We start from the raw sequence: 18,463 nt of genomic DNA on the forward strand, positions 1-18,463 counted from the left end.
CTTTGGGAAAGGAGAAATGAAAACTTTAAGGAAAAGGCAGGGCTTAAGTTGAGCTCTAAGAGTAAGGTCTGCACAAGTTTAAACAGAATCTGAAAGAGGTCCAAGAGTAGAAATCACCACAGTGTGTTTATAGCTAAAATTGAAAGATATATAAAAATTTAGGAACTGCCATTTTTTCTCCAAAAATGGAGAAGTAAAGAAAACCTATTGTTAGAGAGAATGCAACAAAGCAAACATACAGAGAGAACCAAGGGTATGAGACCTCAAGCTGCCTGGACTCTGCAGCCCTCCCAGGGCCTAGCTGCATTACTCCAAGCCACACTGGTCCCGCTACTTGCAATCAGGGTCTTAACCAAAACCATAAGTCAAAATTATCTAAACTAGTTTACTGTTGTGGTAATAAGATTGATAAAAAAGACATTTCAAAGTTAGAAGAGATCACATCTAGCATACAATCTGGCACAAAATAGACATTGAGTAAATTATTCATCTATAACTAGATGAGTGGAGAGAGTGATAATATTCAGTTAGAAGACAAGAGGGAGAAGAAGAAAGAGCTTAAGAAAAGGGAATGATTATCTTTTACCTATAATTATTAATATTTTATAATGTGAATTATCATAGACAAAAGGTAAACCTTTATTAATCAAAGAGATTTATTGACTTCATATATGAAATGGGAAAAATGTATGAACTTCACTTCCCTTTCGTCCGCCACCACTGTGATTGCTGACTTGCCAATACTCACAAAGACTGGCTGATCAACACCAACCCAGGAGAGAATTAAAAAAAAAAAAAATGATAGAGAGAGATGAAAACAGTTAAGGGGAAGAGAAAAGAGCTAAAGAAAAGACAGGGAGCAAAGCGCCGGTTAAAAATAAATAAGAGAGATGAAGGCTCTAAAAGGATTGGCACATGTTAAGTGTACACCATATGACTTCCTGGAACCTGCACAGAGCAGTAGAAAGGCATGGGCTGGTCCAAGTGTCAGGCTTACCATCTGCTATCCAAGTAACCTTGGGTGCATTACTTACTCTCCCTGAGATAGCCTTGCTGGGATATGATGGGATTGGCAGAGGAAGGATTAAATTAATTTCAGTTTCTTCAACTATAAAATGAAAGTAATCATACCACCTCATAGAATTATTGTAATAAATGGAATAATGAATTTTAAATGCCTGGTACATGGTGGGTTTTTTAATAAATGATATTCCCCATTTCCTTATCTCAACAAGCCATTGTACCCACTAACTATTTGATTTGGTGGTTCAATAATAAAATAGAATATGGCATTTGGTCTTATATCCATTTTACAGCTAGGGAAATTGAGACCAATCAATTTGACTGAAATCATAACCTCTAAGGTCAAGATTAGAATCCTGTTCACAGAGTTCTAGTTTTCTACATTCACTTCATATTACCTAGCCATTTTCTACTTAAAAGGAAGAAGAAAAATAAATGAGACCAAAAAAGAAAATAAAAATAGCTATAGAAGATATATAATTCAGAAAAGTTGCTCAAAAAAATTTCCAGATAGACCAAATTAATATCCTACATTTAGGGAAACATAGTAAAGACACACTTGATTTTATAAATGTTCATAGGATAATGCTGAGTATAACCTAAAATTCCAAAGCCAAGTTAATCATAGGTACTTAGGGAAATATCTCCATACTTTACTATAACATATTTATAATAATATGTTTCAAAGAACAGAATTGTCCTGAAACTGAAAACTAACCATTCTCATGAAAATTAGATTGCAGTTACAAAATAAAGGTATATTAACTTGCTAAAACTTAAAAGCTTAAACTTAAGTTGTAAATTAAGGAAGTTTAAATAAGTGAGGAAGTTTTGTTTTAGCCACTTAACATTATGTGAGAGAAAGCTTATAAATGAACTACAGAACTGCAAATATAGTATCAATAAAGAAACACGGGTCATTACTTCATGACACTTCTCATTATCCCAGCAGTATAGCTTGGACTTAGTTTTATTAACTTTCAATGAAAGTTCTGCCAAATGGAGCCCAAGAGTCAAACCACTCCCTGGAGAAAAATTAGGTCTGAATGAAATATTCAGTTTCTCACAATAACTCTATCACTGCAAATTAGGGAATATATTAGATTCCAAAGACATCAAAATATCAGGAAACCATGAGCCAATATGACATGCTAAACCAATGGTAGACAAATCCTAGCAATTCTCTCAATTTAATTTTCTTTGAAAAATATGATAATATAAAATGCCACTAAGATTCTAGCTTATAATACTAATCAACTATTAAGAGAAAATTAGCATAATAGAAATATGATAAAAATGGAGACTAGCCATCAGCTCTACAGCCAACAATAGGCTTAAAACTAGATGCTTAAGACCTAGGTCCATGAGTCACTCTTTCTAATGTCTGCTTCACAGGTGACATTTTTCAAAGTCAGGCAACAGCTATTTCAGCAAAAATGTTAATTCATGCATATATGCGTAACTAAAAATAATAATACTATTTATTCAGTGCCTACTGTGTGATAAGTGCTACAGTGAAATATCTGACATGCCTAATTCCATTTAATACTCATGAAACTTTTGGGAGGTAGTTACTATTATTATTCCCACTTCATGGATGAAAATTACTTGTCCAATATCACATGGCTAGTGTGAGGAGCTAGCATTTGAACTTAGGTTTGTCTGTCCCTATTTACCCAGAAATTTCCCTTCTATGAATTTATCCTCAGAAAGTAATCATGGGTCAGGAAAAGATTTAAATATTAAGGTGTGCACAGTGGCTTTGTTTATATTAGCAAAGACTAGAAAGCATCTAAATGTCTAACAATGGAGAATTATGGAGAAATAAACTATGATATATCCATAAGAGTCAATGCCATTAAATATTATATTTTGGAAGAATACTTAATGGAATGGAAAAATGTCAATTATATATTAAATAAAAATATTAGGCTGTAAAATAATATGTATACTATGTTTAAAGTTATATATTATACATAAATTCATATACATATATGTGCATGTATATATAAGTATATATACATGCACATAAGTGTATATATCTAGACAGCTGGATAAGCAGATAGACACATCAAAAGTAAAAGGATACATTTAGATCAGGGTTTCTCAACCTTGGCACTATTGACATTTTATGCTGGATAAATCTTTGTTATGGGGGGTTAGCTGGTACATTGTAGGGTGTGCATTAGCATCCCTGGCCTCTACTCACTAACCCTATTAGGTTATGACAACAAAAAATTTCTCCAGCTATTGACAAAATTTCCCAGGGTAAAAACTACTATGGTGGATGATAGAAAAACAGATAACGTTTATTTTCTTCATTATGCATTTCAATATTTTCCAAAATTTCTAAAATTAATGTGTTACATTTGTAACCCAGGAAAAATATCATTGTAAAAAACTTCACTAATAAGAGAATGAATGATTCATATTTTGAGACTAAATTGTAATAACAGAAAATATGTATTACAGGAGCTTTAGAATGTCTGCTGTGATTTTTTTCACCATCAGAAATTACCTAGTAACTGCTTAACAGAAAACAACACAGTGGAAAAAATTAGCAGAAATCTCTTCTACCTGTGTCAGGAACATCCGAGCAGTAACAGCAGAAAGAGGTGGGTAAATCAGAATTGGTTTAGTTGTTTCCCCAATAGCACCACCAACAAGTTTTCCATTAGAAGAATAAGCAGCAACTGCAAATATGTATTTTTCATTGGTTTCTAAACCTTTCACTTCAAAAATGCTTTTACCATCAGCTGGTATCTATTAACAAAATATATTTCAAGTTAGACTTGGAAACTTAAAACAATGTGACTTAAATATAATTAAGCAAACTTTATATGTAAAATCTTTTTTTTCACTATTGTGACTCAAGTTGAATTAGAGAAATTAACTAAAATAATGACTTCCTATGAGAAAAAAAAAAAAAACATTTAATTGTCATTACCGAGGCTTTGCTAAAATTTCCTGACATTTAAGGCAACATACCGCTTCTCCTGAATTTGGGAGATGATTATCGTTTAGTCGTACTTTTCCATAACTACGTTCTGCTTTACAACCCAAAATACAGTACCAGGAGACCTGCCAAGGAGAGAGATAAGCCCATCACCTATAGTCTGTTTAAAAGGCATTCTATTCTTTTTACCTCAATGTAGCAAAAGGAATACTTTTCTAGGCTAGGCACAATGACTCACACCTGTAATCCCAGTACTTTGGGAAGCTGAGATGGGACAATTGTTTGAGCCCAGGAGTTTGAGACCTTGGGCCACATTGTAAGACCCCAAGACCCTTTTTTAATTTAAAAAAAAGAATACTTTTCTAAATATAACTGTAAAAATTCAAGTTTAAATCATGAAATCCAAGTATACAAAAATACTGTAGTTTAATCTAAAATATTATTTATTTCATACTAAAATATTATTTATTATTAATTATTGTAACTACTATTAACTAAGCAGTTCCTGTGTGCTAAGTATTATTAGAATATTTACAGATACTTTCTAGTATTCACAACATCCCTATGAGATAGGATTACTGTTGACATTTTGCTTCACAGGAAATGGAGATGCAGAGATAGTAAAGAACTTTACCCAAGATCAGACAGATAGTGGCAGGAGTTGACTCAATCTTGATGGAAAAAGATCAACACTGAAATGAGTTTCATATTTTTGTAATATGCCAAATAGCATGTGGGAAAAGAAGCAAGATACTAACTTGTAGTATTTTAAATAAAATGTAAAAATATATATGAAAAAGCCTGGAAGAAAATGCCCCTAAATAAGAATACTGGTGGGGTTCAGATAGTAAAATGATGATGAGTAGATGATATGTAATTTTTTTCTCCAGTTTATAAATTTTCTGAAACATAATACTTTGACAATTTTTAAATATAAACCAAACATAAAATGCAAATCCCATAGAAACAACCAAACTTAAAGTTGATTAAATAGTTAGACAATGGTCCTTCCACCAAGATGTCAAAATAATGGAGATTCATGAGAATGATCTGTTCTCACTATAAGGGAAAAGGGAGAGAGTTGATCCCCAAGGAAGCAGCTTTATCAACCAGCCACACTGTTGGGGTTGTGGGTGGTCATCACTGTGGCATTTCCTTTTTCCCAGAGGCAACCCCTAAACTACAAGGGAAGCTGGAAAGAAGGGAAAATATAATTGTCTCTAAAAAGCAAATGCCTCTTACAGCTTCTGCCTACTCCTCTTCCCTCCATGTCCCTCCAGGTCAACAGAAAAATCCTAAGGGTGTCTAACTTACATGAGTGGCTCTCAACCCTGCCTTTGCTCCAGAATTACTTCTTTATTAAAATACGGTTTGTACAGAATCAACCATTTTCTTAAGTTACAGATCCCAAGCCTGCCTAGCTTCGGTGAATTAGAATTTCTGGTCCAAGTATCTGAACCTTTGTAGTGCCAAAGAAAATGTCACAGGTGATTGTGATATACACAACTGACCAAAGAACACTAGTCAAAGGCAAAAAGGACAAAAGGCAAAAATTTTTCATAGGGTGAAAAAAAGGCAAATAGAACGTGTTCTATGACTCAGATCATTATTGCTCCAAGTTCTAATATATAAACCCAGAATTGTAAAGGTAAAATTATCTCTAAAAGCATTTTTGTAAGCAGACTTTAAATTCTGATTTTGTTCTATAGATGAAAATGTCTCAGTTTGGATGACTCTAAGAAGCAATGTGTAATTAGAATCTGCATATAAGAGTAGAAATACCATGAACAAATCACTATTAACTTTAGAAGAGTTTATATAAAATGTAAATAACATCAGCACTTTCAAACTATAAAAACAGATTTTAATGAAAGGAATGTCTTAATAAGAGCTTTTGATAAGACAAAAGATGGCTGAAGCGTTAAACAAGAAAACTTCTTCAATCCCATAGCACCATCTAGTGCTGATAAATAGGTAACAGAAGATGATGATCTGGCACTCTCCTAATGTATAACATAACTAATTAATGCATAATAAAACTTAATATAATGTGCTACTTAATAAGTCCTAAAACTACAGGTCAAATATAGAACACTTACATATTCCAATTTCCAATAATTATGAAATAAAATAGTCACCAAATTGAAATACATAAATTGAAATACATAAATAAGATTTTGGTTAAATAAACCAAAATGTTTGAATAAAAACAAACAAAAACTCTTAGTAAATCATTCGATCTTAGTTTTGTACTAATTTTCCAAAATAAGTGAAGCTCTTTTCTTAAACGAATTCAAAAAATTCAAAGTTGTACTCTAAAATTGCCAGCAATAGTAATAACACATTTATTATAACACAGAGGTAAGATGAATGTCACTTCTATTTTCCCAATGATAAAGCATCATGAAGATGGTATTATTTCTCACTGATGCTCATCTTCCAATTTTCTGAAGCCCCTCAAAGAATGGAACCACGTTTTACCTTTATAACATATTCACAGTATATAACTTGATTACCTGTGTTGAATAAACTTTACTACATATGTTTCATACAAGGAGTGGAGAGACATCAGTTCATATGCCAAAAATATTATACACATCATCTCATTTAATTTTCATAGTAAACAGAGTTTACAAATGAAAAGGGAAAAAAAATCTCTCAGAAAATGTATTTAGCCTCCCTAAGGTCATACTGCTAGTAAAAGGTCGAGCTAGAATTTTAGGCCTCAATCTGTCTGACTTCAAAGCCTGTGTTCCTTCCACTATACTAAGTTCATGTAAATTCAAGCATAAGATCCTAAAGAGAATCAAAGATGAAACTTCATTTTTATATAACATCAAAGGGCATGGTGTTGATAACCTAAAAGAAGAAAATGTAATATTTAAAATATAACTTAGATGGAACCAAATTATTGTGAGGAAATGAAATCTCAAGTTATAGTCACATTGAAGCCAAGTTCTAAGGCATCAGGAATGGGAGAAAACCTTATCCTTTAATAAATACACAAAGATTTATGATTTATAATATGGTTGGAATTGCCCTTTGTTTGAATGAAAAGAATCCATAGCTACATGGAAGAATTTTGGGTGGAACCTCTAGATTCATCACCTCCAAATTTCCACACTCTGCTGCCTCATCTTTGTTGTGGCCCTGAGAATAACTTCTATCCTCTTCAAATGTCCGATCCACTTCAAGGGAGGCCATCTCGAGCACACTAGGACTTTAGCATATGACTGTGTCATGGTGACAGATACTTAGAGGGAAATACTTCTCTATTGTTCCTCCTGACTATATATTTGGGTATAGCAATGCTATACACAGCATACCATAAATAGCATAAAGGGCAAAATGTCATGAAGAAACTAAGTATAGGTCAGACAATAGAATACTAATCCAGTGTTCGGCGCTTATAAATAATACTATTCACATCCTAAAAGCAATAAAATTATCAATCACTATAGTCATAAAAGTACTTATGTTGCTTTGCATGAGGCTAAAATCATAATGGAGACTGTACCATGACATCCGAAATAAATGGAGCAGGTTTGAGTGTCACAGAACAATGAGTTCGGGATAGCAGGATGGGTGGAGGAGGTATTCTGCTTTTCTTTCTTTTTGAACTTTCCAAATATTTCTGATATGAATACAGGGCATTTTGTTCTGCTTCGCTCTTCTCAATTAAAGAATGTGCTTCCTGTAATGAGATGTGAAAATAGAAAAATACATTTCAAGAGCTTGAACTTGTTTATATTTGCAGACATCTGATGGTGTTAAGCAACATTCTTACTATATGCAGTTTCTTGAGGCTCAGAGGTGTGTGTGTGTGCGTGTTTGTGTGTACCAGTTATTGAATGATTTTGCAGAAGTAAAAGATGGCTACTAAATAAAGCTAAGCATGATCACCAATGGCATCACATTTATATGTCTAATATGTTTATCATTATTATTAATACCATATATTAATATGGGGCATTTCATTTTTAAATCAAACCCTCTGAATATCTACCATCATATTTCATTGTTCTTAAAAAGTTCCTAACATAATCAACTGCTTTTATACTGATGAACTATATACCTACCCTTAATTCAGCTTGAGGTGTGACTCTCAACTAATGAGACTTGGTATATGTGTTTTATGAAATGAATATAATTGAGAATTTCTTACTATCAGCAAGAACAAATAAATAGATTAAAAACACATTCTATGAACTTTAAGGACAGACAGGTGAGGGTTTTTTTAGGGGTTTTTTTGTAAGTTTATTATTATTGTAAATATAGATAAAAACCATTTTTCCATTTCAAAATGTTACATGGGCACAAATTTTTTTGGTTACACAGATCACTTTTGTAATGCTTGAGTCATGTTAATAAGTGTGGCCATCAAGAAGCAAGACATTTGAACACAGGAATAATGATGGAAGAAACTGGAAAAAGTATCCAAAAATTATTTCACACAAAAATGTTAGGCTGAAATGATTTCATAAACAAAATGTTTTAAATCTCAAAGCACTGATAACTCCTATGCCATTTAAACATTTCCAACTACAGAAAGAAATTATGTCTTCTCAAATAATTTTATAAAACTATTATAACTTTAATAAAATCTAAAAATTGACATAGAGCAATCATCTTACTAATATAAATGCAAACATCCTAAATAAAATACTAATAATACATTGACTCTAAAGATATATTGAAGAAATAATGGGCTGTGATCATATTGTCTTTCTCCCAGGAATGCAAGGATAATTTAATATTAGGAAGTATATGAGTATAATTTAATATATCCATAAATCAAGTGAGAAAAAATATGATCACAGTGTTCAACGGCCAAAAAGATATTTGAACATTTTTTAACATTCATTACTGATTTTTTTTAAAAACTCAATAAACTAGCAAAGCACTTTTTCAGCATTAAAAAATATTAATTTTAGTGAATAGCCACAATGTTACTAATAGAACAGAAATGTCACTCAGTGCTAATAGTGAAGCACTAATAGAATTATCAATAAAATCCTGAAAGAGACAGAATGCCTCTATTCCATTTTATTCTGGAAGTTCTAGTCAATTTAAAAATATAAGAGAAGAAATTCTGGAAATAAGACAACATGTCTGTCTTCCAAATTTAAACACATTTCACTCTGATACAAAAATCTGGGCTGTATCCCCTACAGGAGACATGTTGAGAGTCTGAAGTTTCCATTTGGAAATCTGGACCTTGAGCTCAAAAGGGAAGGTAAGAGTGGATGGAGATAGAATCTGGGTATGCATGAAAGCGATGTTTAAAGCTGAGTGAATACACACCTGCACACACTCTCTGGGGGAGTGGAGATTATAAAACTATAGTGTAATACATTTTTCCCTAAAATAATGAAGCTTGGCCTAAATTGAGAATATCTCATTTTTATTTATTATTGGAAATGGTTGACATTAAGTTCTAAAATCATTTATCTGTGGTGATAAATGTTTTTTTTTTAATTCCAGTTGTTCTGTGCTAGACTTTGGGAAATGTTTCTGCATATGCAGGTTGAGAATCTTAGCCATCTGCAATGTGGGAAGGGATATCTTATGTAGCAACCACGTTTCTAGAGCCTGCATTCCAAAGACCTTAGGTATTTATCCCAAAAGCTAATTTATATACATATAATTTATATGATGCATTACCTATGTACATGACTTTCCACATCCTCTAAACAATGAGTGTTTTGGTGGCAAGAACAGTGCTTTATTTATCTCTTTAGGTTCAACCAATGTGTTTTCAATGAAAGAAATAAAATTATGACAGCAGTGATCTTTAATGCATTTTAAGAGAACATGTTTAAAATGTTATTAGGTATTGATCAATTTTAACTTTAGACCCCTAATTCAGATCCCATGGTCCAATTTAAAATAGGCTGACAGAAGTATTAAAGTTTTCAGTGAAAGGTAACAAAAGAAAAGTCTATAACAAAGTCCTTGGTTTAAGTAAATCAGATAAATTCTATAACAGAACTCAAGGCAAATCCTAAGGCTAATTAGAATCCTAACTTAGTGAGCCAAGTCATTGAGCTGCTAATGAGATTCCATTTTTTAAGAGGGTTCCTCAACTAGAAAGGAGGAAATAATATCAAAAAGAAGCCCCCAAAAATCAGAAAGGAAGAATTCTCATTAAACCAACTCAACTCAATTGTGAAAAGTGTTATCAATATGCACTTGAGTGTTGTCTATTAACAGCAATGCTCTAGAATACCAAGGTATTATTACAATTGCAAAATCCAGACAACCATTATCTAATAGAAGATCAAGAAGAAGCAGGTTTTACATGACGTATCAGATAATGGAAAATATATACTCACACCCTCCACTGTCTAGCACAGTGCCTGGCAAAATAGAATAAGAATTGAAGTTGAAAGAAGAATAAGCCTTTACCTATCTCAGGAAAAGATCAAGAAAACTCAATGGAAAGGGAATTCTATCCCAATTCACAATAGAAATAAGTTCTGAATATTCTTTTAATGGTGATTTGTGCTGCAATGTGCCACTAACAACAGTACTGAAATCCAAAGTATTTTTGTCTGAATGTAAATTTCTCTGCCTATAGTTTCCATTAGAGAAAATAAGATCTGCCTTTCTTCAGAAGTTACACAATGCTTATGAGGACAGATTGATGTTAAATACATTTGACACAGGCTTGACACCCACAATGCAGTGAAAGACTAATGGAAAGATTAATGTAATCTTGAGGCATGATTAAGGCATACATAAACAACTATCACAAGACTGGAATGATAAAGTGCCGTACTTACTACTTATCTAATAGACCTCCCTGAGGTATACATTCTGGGTTCTCAACATTATAATATACATAGCAGAAGAAGATAAAAAGTAGATTAACTCATATCTAAGAATACTGGGAAGGAATATTGTTGAAAACAAAATATACAATTTTGTTTTCAAAATATATTTTAAACAAATATACAATATAGGACAAATTTAAGAGAAAACAGAAAGAAATGCAGAGTCTGATAGAGAAAATATATATATAAAGCACCAAAAAAGTTGAAATAGAATGTTCCAGAGCACTAAAAGTGAAAGAGTAGTTTGGGTATGACACAACAGAATGTTCCAGAGTGCTAAAAGTGAAAGAATAATAATAATAATGGCTAACATTTATTGACTGCTTACTCTGTTCCAAATACTAAGCATTTTATACACATCATTGCATTAACTCTTCCTAAGAACCCCCATTTTAAAGATGAAGAAATTAAAATTTAAGAGAACATAAATGACTTAGGTCATACAGCTAATCAGTGGCAGACACAGAACCTTAATCCAAGACCCTTATAGTCCTAACCACTGTGCTATTTTGTCTCAATACAAAGCTAAGTTAAAAGAAGCATGAAAAGGCAACCTGGATGAAATTTCCTATGTAATACCCTTAAAATATGTAAAAGGTAAAAATATATATATATCTATGTAACAAAACTTCACTTGTACTGCCTAAATATATTGAAATTATATATATATATATTCCTGCCTTTACCAACTGAAATGTAAACATGCTAAAATCTTCTGCCTGCAGTTTGAAGCCTGGGGATGAAAACATGACCTCACAGGAAGGGATCAGAATTAGAAAGAGTTTGCTCTTTTATATGGAAAAATTAAGCACAGAACAATTAAAAAGAGCTGAGAAGATCTCTGCAAAAAAAAAAAAAAATAGTTCATATATATTCTTCCCCCTCCACAAAAAAAGCAAATAGAATTAATTTGACTGAAATGCTACAAACCAGGAAAAATAATTAAATCTAATTATTGCTGACGTAGTTAATAGACTGGTTTAGGGGACATCAAGATGTAAATTCAGGAAATATTAAAGCCAGAAGTTATTAGAACTTCTAGTAGCCCTGGGCTTCTTTATTAGTACTGGTTCCAAAATGGGACCATACAATTAGATTCTGCATCGATTACAAAAAAATAATCTGCTAAACTCTAATGCTCCTTTGCTTAGACTTGAGGCACTGTTAGTGGAATTTGGAAATGCTAAAATCATCTCAACTACAGATTTCCTTAGGTTCCAACAAACCTAGGTGCAACCATTAGGTTTCTTTGCAACAGAAACAACTAGAACATCAGGCTTGAACCAAAGTAACCCCAGAGAGGTAGAAGAGTCTGCATCTGATCAGGACACGTGCATTGAATGAATGAATTACCAAATTTTCTTTCCCTAAAGAAGACAAACAAATTTCTTTTCCTTGTCAGTCATTTTCTACACTGGGATGTATAAAACTGTCATAGTCTGTTTATCCCTCTACTGAAGATACAGATTCCAAGGAGGGAACAGACAACCGGCCTAGTGGGCATCACTAGTCTTCCTCCTGAGGACTAGTATCACCTGATTATATTTAATGGGGAAGGAAAAATTCCTCAAAAGGTGTCGCTTGGAAGGGAAAATGGATGTTGTACATAAACAACAGTAATCAATGCTGCTCTTGAAACTCTAGGTACTTGTATTGAGGAGCATTTCTGCCTCTTTCCAATAAGAAACTTCATCTGCAAAGTTGCTGAATATTCAGCCCATGGACTCATAAGTGGACTAAGAGCAACGTTATGATGACTACTATGACGACTTTGATCTTCAGAAGATCAAAGCCATCTAGTATTGGTTCTAGGTGCAATCCATTTAAAGCAAACCTATGGTATAATGTGTAAAGAGTCTAAATGGACTTCCAGAGGTCAAATAATCAAGACAGGAAAATGGAAAAACTAAACAGCATAATCAAAAAAAAAAAAGCCAGTCACCTCGTTTGGAAAGCTAGCAAGCTATTATCAAAGGTTTGTTCCTCATTCATAGCAGCAAGTTGGTTCATTTTAGTTTATTAGAAATAAATAGACATTTGATTAGATTATTTGAATCCACAGAGTCGGGAAATTTTTAAAAACTTGAACAGAGTATGAATTACTTAAGAGTTCTGAAAAGATCCAGGCTTTTCAAACCTTTTTATGATATCAGGTGACACATCAATTACTGATTTGGGGATAATTTTATTACCAGATCATGATATTGTAAAACATTCTGTAATACACCCCAGTTGAAAATGACTGCCAAGGGAAAGAAATTTATTTGTCTTCTTTAAAGAAAGAAAGTTTGGCAATTATTTGAGCTATAATATCACTGTTTAGGAGAGTACCCTGAGGACTGATCATTAAGCCTTAACACTTGGATACAAACAACCACTGAGGAGCAGAGGTGGCTACAGAAGATTTCAGGAAAATAAATATTCAACATAGTCCTAGCTGGTGAAAATCCTAGTAGAGGATACCCATAAAAAGTAGAACTTCTAAATGTATCTCATGAGTCTACCCTAACAGGACATTATACTCATAATTTTTTTGAAGTCAAAATAGTTTCACTTTTTAAAAAATAGAAGAAAAAGATATGCAATGGAAACACGAGACTTCCCACGTCTCCAGAATGCCCCCAGTCTCGGTGGTAGAGAGGTAGAGACATACAAGCGGATGGACATGCTATGGTAGAATAAAGACAAGATTCAGTCATAATAAAACAATGAGAAAACTTCAGGGGTTTTACTCTCTTCGGGCTTTGAGAGGACCCGAGATTAGTCCTGAGAGCAATATCTTTTTTATGTCTGGTGATTCATATACTTTTTTATTCCAAAATATTAAGGGAGTACAAATATTTTTGGTTACATGGATCACTTTTATAATGCTTGAGTCATCGCTATAGGTGTGGCCATCACCCAAATAGTGTTCATTGTACCGGTTAGGGAGGTTTCTGCCCCTCCCCTCCTCCCCCTTCCCTCCTACTTGATTTCCACTGACTTTTACTTCCCTCTGTGCACATGTGTGCTCATCGGTTAGTTCCAATTTAATAGTGAGTACATGTGGTGCTTGTTTTTCTATTTTTTAGATACTTCACTTACGATAATGATCTCTAGTTCCATCCAAATTATTGCAAAAGGCATTAATTTATCCTTCTTCAAGCTGAGTAGCAGTCTATGGTATACATATACACACTTTGTTAATCCACTTGTAAATTGATGGACATTTGGGTTAATACCACAGCTTTGCAGTTGTGAATTGTGCTGCAATAAACATTCTAGTGCAGGTATCTTTTTGATAAAAATGACTTCTTTTCCTTTGAGTAATTACCCAGTAGTGAGATTGCTGGATCAAATGGTAGTTCTACTTTTAGTTCCTTGAGGACTCTCCATACTGTTTTCCATAAACATTGTAATAATGTGCAGTCCCACCAACAGTGTATAAGCATTCCTTTCTCTCTGCATTCATGCCAGCATCTATTGTTTGTGGACTTATTAATAAAAGCCATTCTAATTGGAGTAAGGTGATATCTCATTGTGGTTTTAATTTGTATTTCCCTGATGATTAGTGACACTCAGCATTTTCATGTTTATTGGCCATTTGTCTTATGTTCTCTTAAAAAACTTCTGTTCGTGTGTTGTGCCTACTTTTTAATGAGGTCATTTGTTTTTGTTTTTTTTTCTTGCTGATTTGCTTGAGTTCTTTGTAGATTCTGGATATTAGCCCTTTATTGGGGCTTCTCCCCAGTCCAACCATCCACCCTCACCCTCTATTGATAGCAGATATTTTTGTCTCCTATTTTATCAGATTATTGAAATAAGAAGGCATCAACTCAACTCTCTGCCTCCACACCAACAAACTTTTTATATCTACATCTGTCCTCCCTCATTTCTATATTAAAGCATGAGATGTGCTTCCACATTCTATTGAAGATGAATCCTTTTAGTCTCATCCTCTTCCCTCTTCTATAGGACCTGGCATTATGTATTAGCCTCTCCCTCTTACGTAAGATTTGCAATTTCTCTCTTTGTTCTGACTCTTCATTTTTAGCATACTAATCTGCTAAATTTTCTCTCTTAAACACCTCTTAACTTTGTATACCACCTAGCTTTGACCTACTTTTTTCCTTCTTTGATTAGCCAAGCCACTTGTAGCATTATTCTCTACATCTTCATATGCTATTCACTTAGCCAATGCAATCAACTTTTGTAGGTCATATGTACGGGCAAAAAGAAAGATCCCATAATTTGAAACATGATTGTTGTTGGATAGTTAACTCTAAAATCAACATAAAATGAACCAGCAAGAAAACAAAACAATTACCAGGCCTGGGTAAGACCTGATATCAACAAGAGGATTGGTCCATAAATTAGCAGTATCCATCTGAAGGAGCAGGTACCTTAGCCAATTGGGCTTTAAGCATTTTAATTCCATATTAAGGAATGCATTAGGATGGGACAGTGCCACTCCAATTCTATAATTTTCCTTATTTTGAGTCTTTCTGATTTTATTTAGTTTCCAAGGTAGGTTGCATGGGGTCCCCACAGATACTATTTCATTTCAGGAGCATTCAGGACTAGAGGTACAGATTAATTCCCCTGCTCAGGCCGGACTACACAAGTTCATAATTGATGTTTAGAGCAAAACATTTTTAACAAAGGGAAATAAATCATCCATTTTAACAGAAGTTGTATTTTGGCACTAAAAGAAGAAATAAAATATTGTTACCATCAAAAACTTCCATGAAGATGTAGACTGTGCATCCTTTTCAAATATTAAAAGAGCTTTCTCCATTAAGTAAATAGCTTTGGATAATTTATTCTTCTTTATTTTATTCATTACACTCAATTCTGCAAAAGCAAATAAATATTTTACCACAAGGGCAAGATAAAAACTATCTTTCAAATTTTTTGGAAATACTGGTTATCTCAATTTTAATTACCTGTAAAACAATTAATGCTTCCAGATCGTTTTAATTTTTCTTGACCTTTGGTTGGAATGTTTTTACTAACAGCTGGAGTCTGCAAAACTGAAAAAGAAGAAGACAATCATCACAATTAGGTTTGTGTCTGACACAGGAAGTATTTTTTAAACATTAAAGAGCAACTATTTGTAAAAGTTTCGATACTCTATCATATATCTTTTTCATTAATAAATAAAATTTCAAACATAAATCTACTATGATGCAGTTTTATTATCAAATCCTCTTTTGTTTGTTATAGTATATCTTAGGATATAAGAATTTCCAAATTATAAAATATTTGCTTTTCTATTTCATCTTAAATAAAATCATCTTGAAGATTGATAAATAGGGTCCAACCTACTTTTTTTCACTTTAGCTGATATAATATAGATGGCAAGTCCTAATACCAATAAGCTGTCAAGACTCTGCCCTCAGCCCTTTCTAGAGAAGCTATTTCATCCATAGTCTTTGCAAGAGCTCTGGCTACCACATGGCTACCACTCTCCCCTATGTGTGGCCAGTGAAATGAAATCTCAAGATTTTCAACTAAAACATGAACTATTCCAGTTGTTGATACTGGTATACAGTTGGGACTGGTATACAGTTGGGACTGATCATCATGGTGGTCCACTAAAGAGAGAAACCAGGATAAAGGACAAAAAGTAAAGCTATGATAGCATAGGGAGATGAAAACTGTAGTACTGATTCTTGATTTTCAGGTGTGGTCCTCAAGATGTAACAGAGGTAAAGGCCTGAAAAAGAGTAAAATGTTTTACAAAATGTCTCTTTAAACCCGCTCCCCTCCACTCTTCTTGGGAATTAAAACCTTCAGCCCTATCCGAGGTCAGTAATCATAAGGGCAGAGGAATGTTCTTTGTTCTTTGTTTCTAGCATCTTAAACCATAGGAGATGGCTCAAGGGAACAGAGGTCACAGAGATCATCTTCACTGGAGATGCTATAGTCGAACAGCAACAGGCTGAAGCCGAAACCCCCTTTTAAAAGCTCTGTATTTCTGCTAAAATGAAGGATGATGATTGTTTAAAATGAGAGTCTACTATCCTCCTCATTTGCGGAAAATTAATAAACTTCTCTTTCCTTTTCTTCAAACTGCTTGTCTTCATTTGTTTGGCTGGCCACGGGGACAAGTAATGATTTTGGTAACAAAGAGGCCTGGTAATATTTTGTTTCTGTCCTTGGGGGTATGTGAAGGTGACTATAGAAACATTACAATATATCCCTTTTACCAAGTTTTAATTATTTATGCTAATGCATGTGAGTCACCATAGGATGGCAATTGAGAAAAAGATGCCAGCAGACATCATTAAAAGATGTGAGGGTACTTTAATGGCAAAGGGTAAGGAAACTTATCTGCATGGAGATAGCAAGGCAAAGCAGAAAATAATGCATCATTTGTTCAGTACCTAGCACTTTGTAAATGCTACTTAAACTCTCCTGATTCTAATCATTGGAGATAAGAAGGATGAGACTGCAAGAAATCTCTGAATGCCAGATACAGATGAGTCATAGTTGATGTCTTGATCATCAACAAGCAGTCTTACAAGGGTTCTTGAATAAGAATGCCAAAAGCAGTTTGTAGAGAACAATAGTCTAGCAGCAACATACAATAGTAAAGAAAAATGGGGGGAACAAAGTGATAATCTGCTTTAGGGTGGCAGTTTAATAAAGCAGAGGGAAAAAATTCAAGGAGATCCAGGGACACTGCAAAATAAGAATAACTAATTCCATTTAAATCTGAACTCAAGTCTAACATCAATATCTTTAAGTGCTCTATAATCAAAACTCATTTGATCTTCAAAGATTCATGGATGGCAATAGAGAATGAGCTATTTAGTAACTCCATGAGTAAATAAGACCCTACTCCTCTATTAAAGAAGATAATACAGCTACCAAGTGAGAATAATGGGCTAGCTTCTTAAAGAAAACCTGACCCCAAAATTCTATTTCTATATTTTTTCAAATCTTTACATGTTTAAATTTATTATCGTAAAAGTAATTATTATGTTTTTATTTTTTTGCTCATTATACATACTTGTCTTTACTGATAATATGAACATCAATGTTATTTTGTTTTCTATTTTGTTCATATATCACATAAATCAGTGTAACCCAAAGCAGGATTTAGAATTATATGTCATAGCAAAATTCACCAGATATTTAAATTTTTTTTTATTTCAGAGTATTATGAAGGTACAAATGCTTTGGTTACATAAATTGGCTTTGCACTGCCTGAGTCTGAGCTACAAGTGTGTCCATCCCCCAGACAGCATACAATGCATATGTTAAGGGTGAATGTACCTACCCCCTCCTGCTGTTCCTCCACCTGCCCAACACCCTATGAATGTTACTTCCTATATGTGCACATTAGTGTTGATAAAGCAGGCACAAACATACACTTGGGAAAAGAATCCCTATTCAATAAATGGTACTGGGAAAATTGGATAGCCACATGTAGAAGACTGAAACAGATACGCACTTCTCACCCCTCAACAAAAATCCACTCACGATAGATAACAGACTTAAACCTAAGGTAAAAAAAAACATAAGATTCTAAAATAAAATGTTGGAAAAACTCTTATAGACATCAGCCTAGGCAAAGAATTCATGAAGAAGACACCAAAAGCAACCACAGCAAAAACAGAAATACAGAAATGGGACCTGATCAAATTAAAAAGCTTTTACA

At 33.5% G+C, this 18,463-nt stretch overlaps 1 protein-coding gene across 3 annotated transcripts in view; it reads right to left on the reverse strand.

Moving 5' to 3' along the window:
- Positions 1–18,463, reverse strand: part of CFAP54 (cilia and flagella associated protein 54) — a 303,509-nt gene that overhangs the window by 226,486 nt on the left and 58,560 nt on the right. For all 3 annotated transcript variants that reach the window (XM_020287907.2, XM_076007090.1, XM_012775331.3), the window contains 5 exons: positions 15,741–15,827; positions 15,527–15,648; positions 7,497–7,673; positions 4,012–4,104; positions 3,601–3,786 (listed from right to left, as the gene is read on the reverse strand). In XM_020287907.2, the coding sequence (XP_020143496.2) occupies positions 3,601–3,786; positions 4,012–4,104; positions 7,497–7,673; positions 15,527–15,648; positions 15,741–15,827 (665 nt within the window). The remainder of the gene's footprint in view (positions 1–3,600; positions 3,787–4,011; positions 4,105–7,496; positions 7,674–15,526; positions 15,649–15,740; positions 15,828–18,463) is intronic.

Source organism: Microcebus murinus, chromosome 10, assembly GCF_040939455.1.
Source record: "Microcebus murinus isolate Inina chromosome 10, M.murinus_Inina_mat1.0, whole genome shotgun sequence".
Taxonomy (NCBI): Eukaryota; Metazoa; Chordata; class Mammalia; order Primates; family Cheirogaleidae; genus Microcebus; species Microcebus murinus.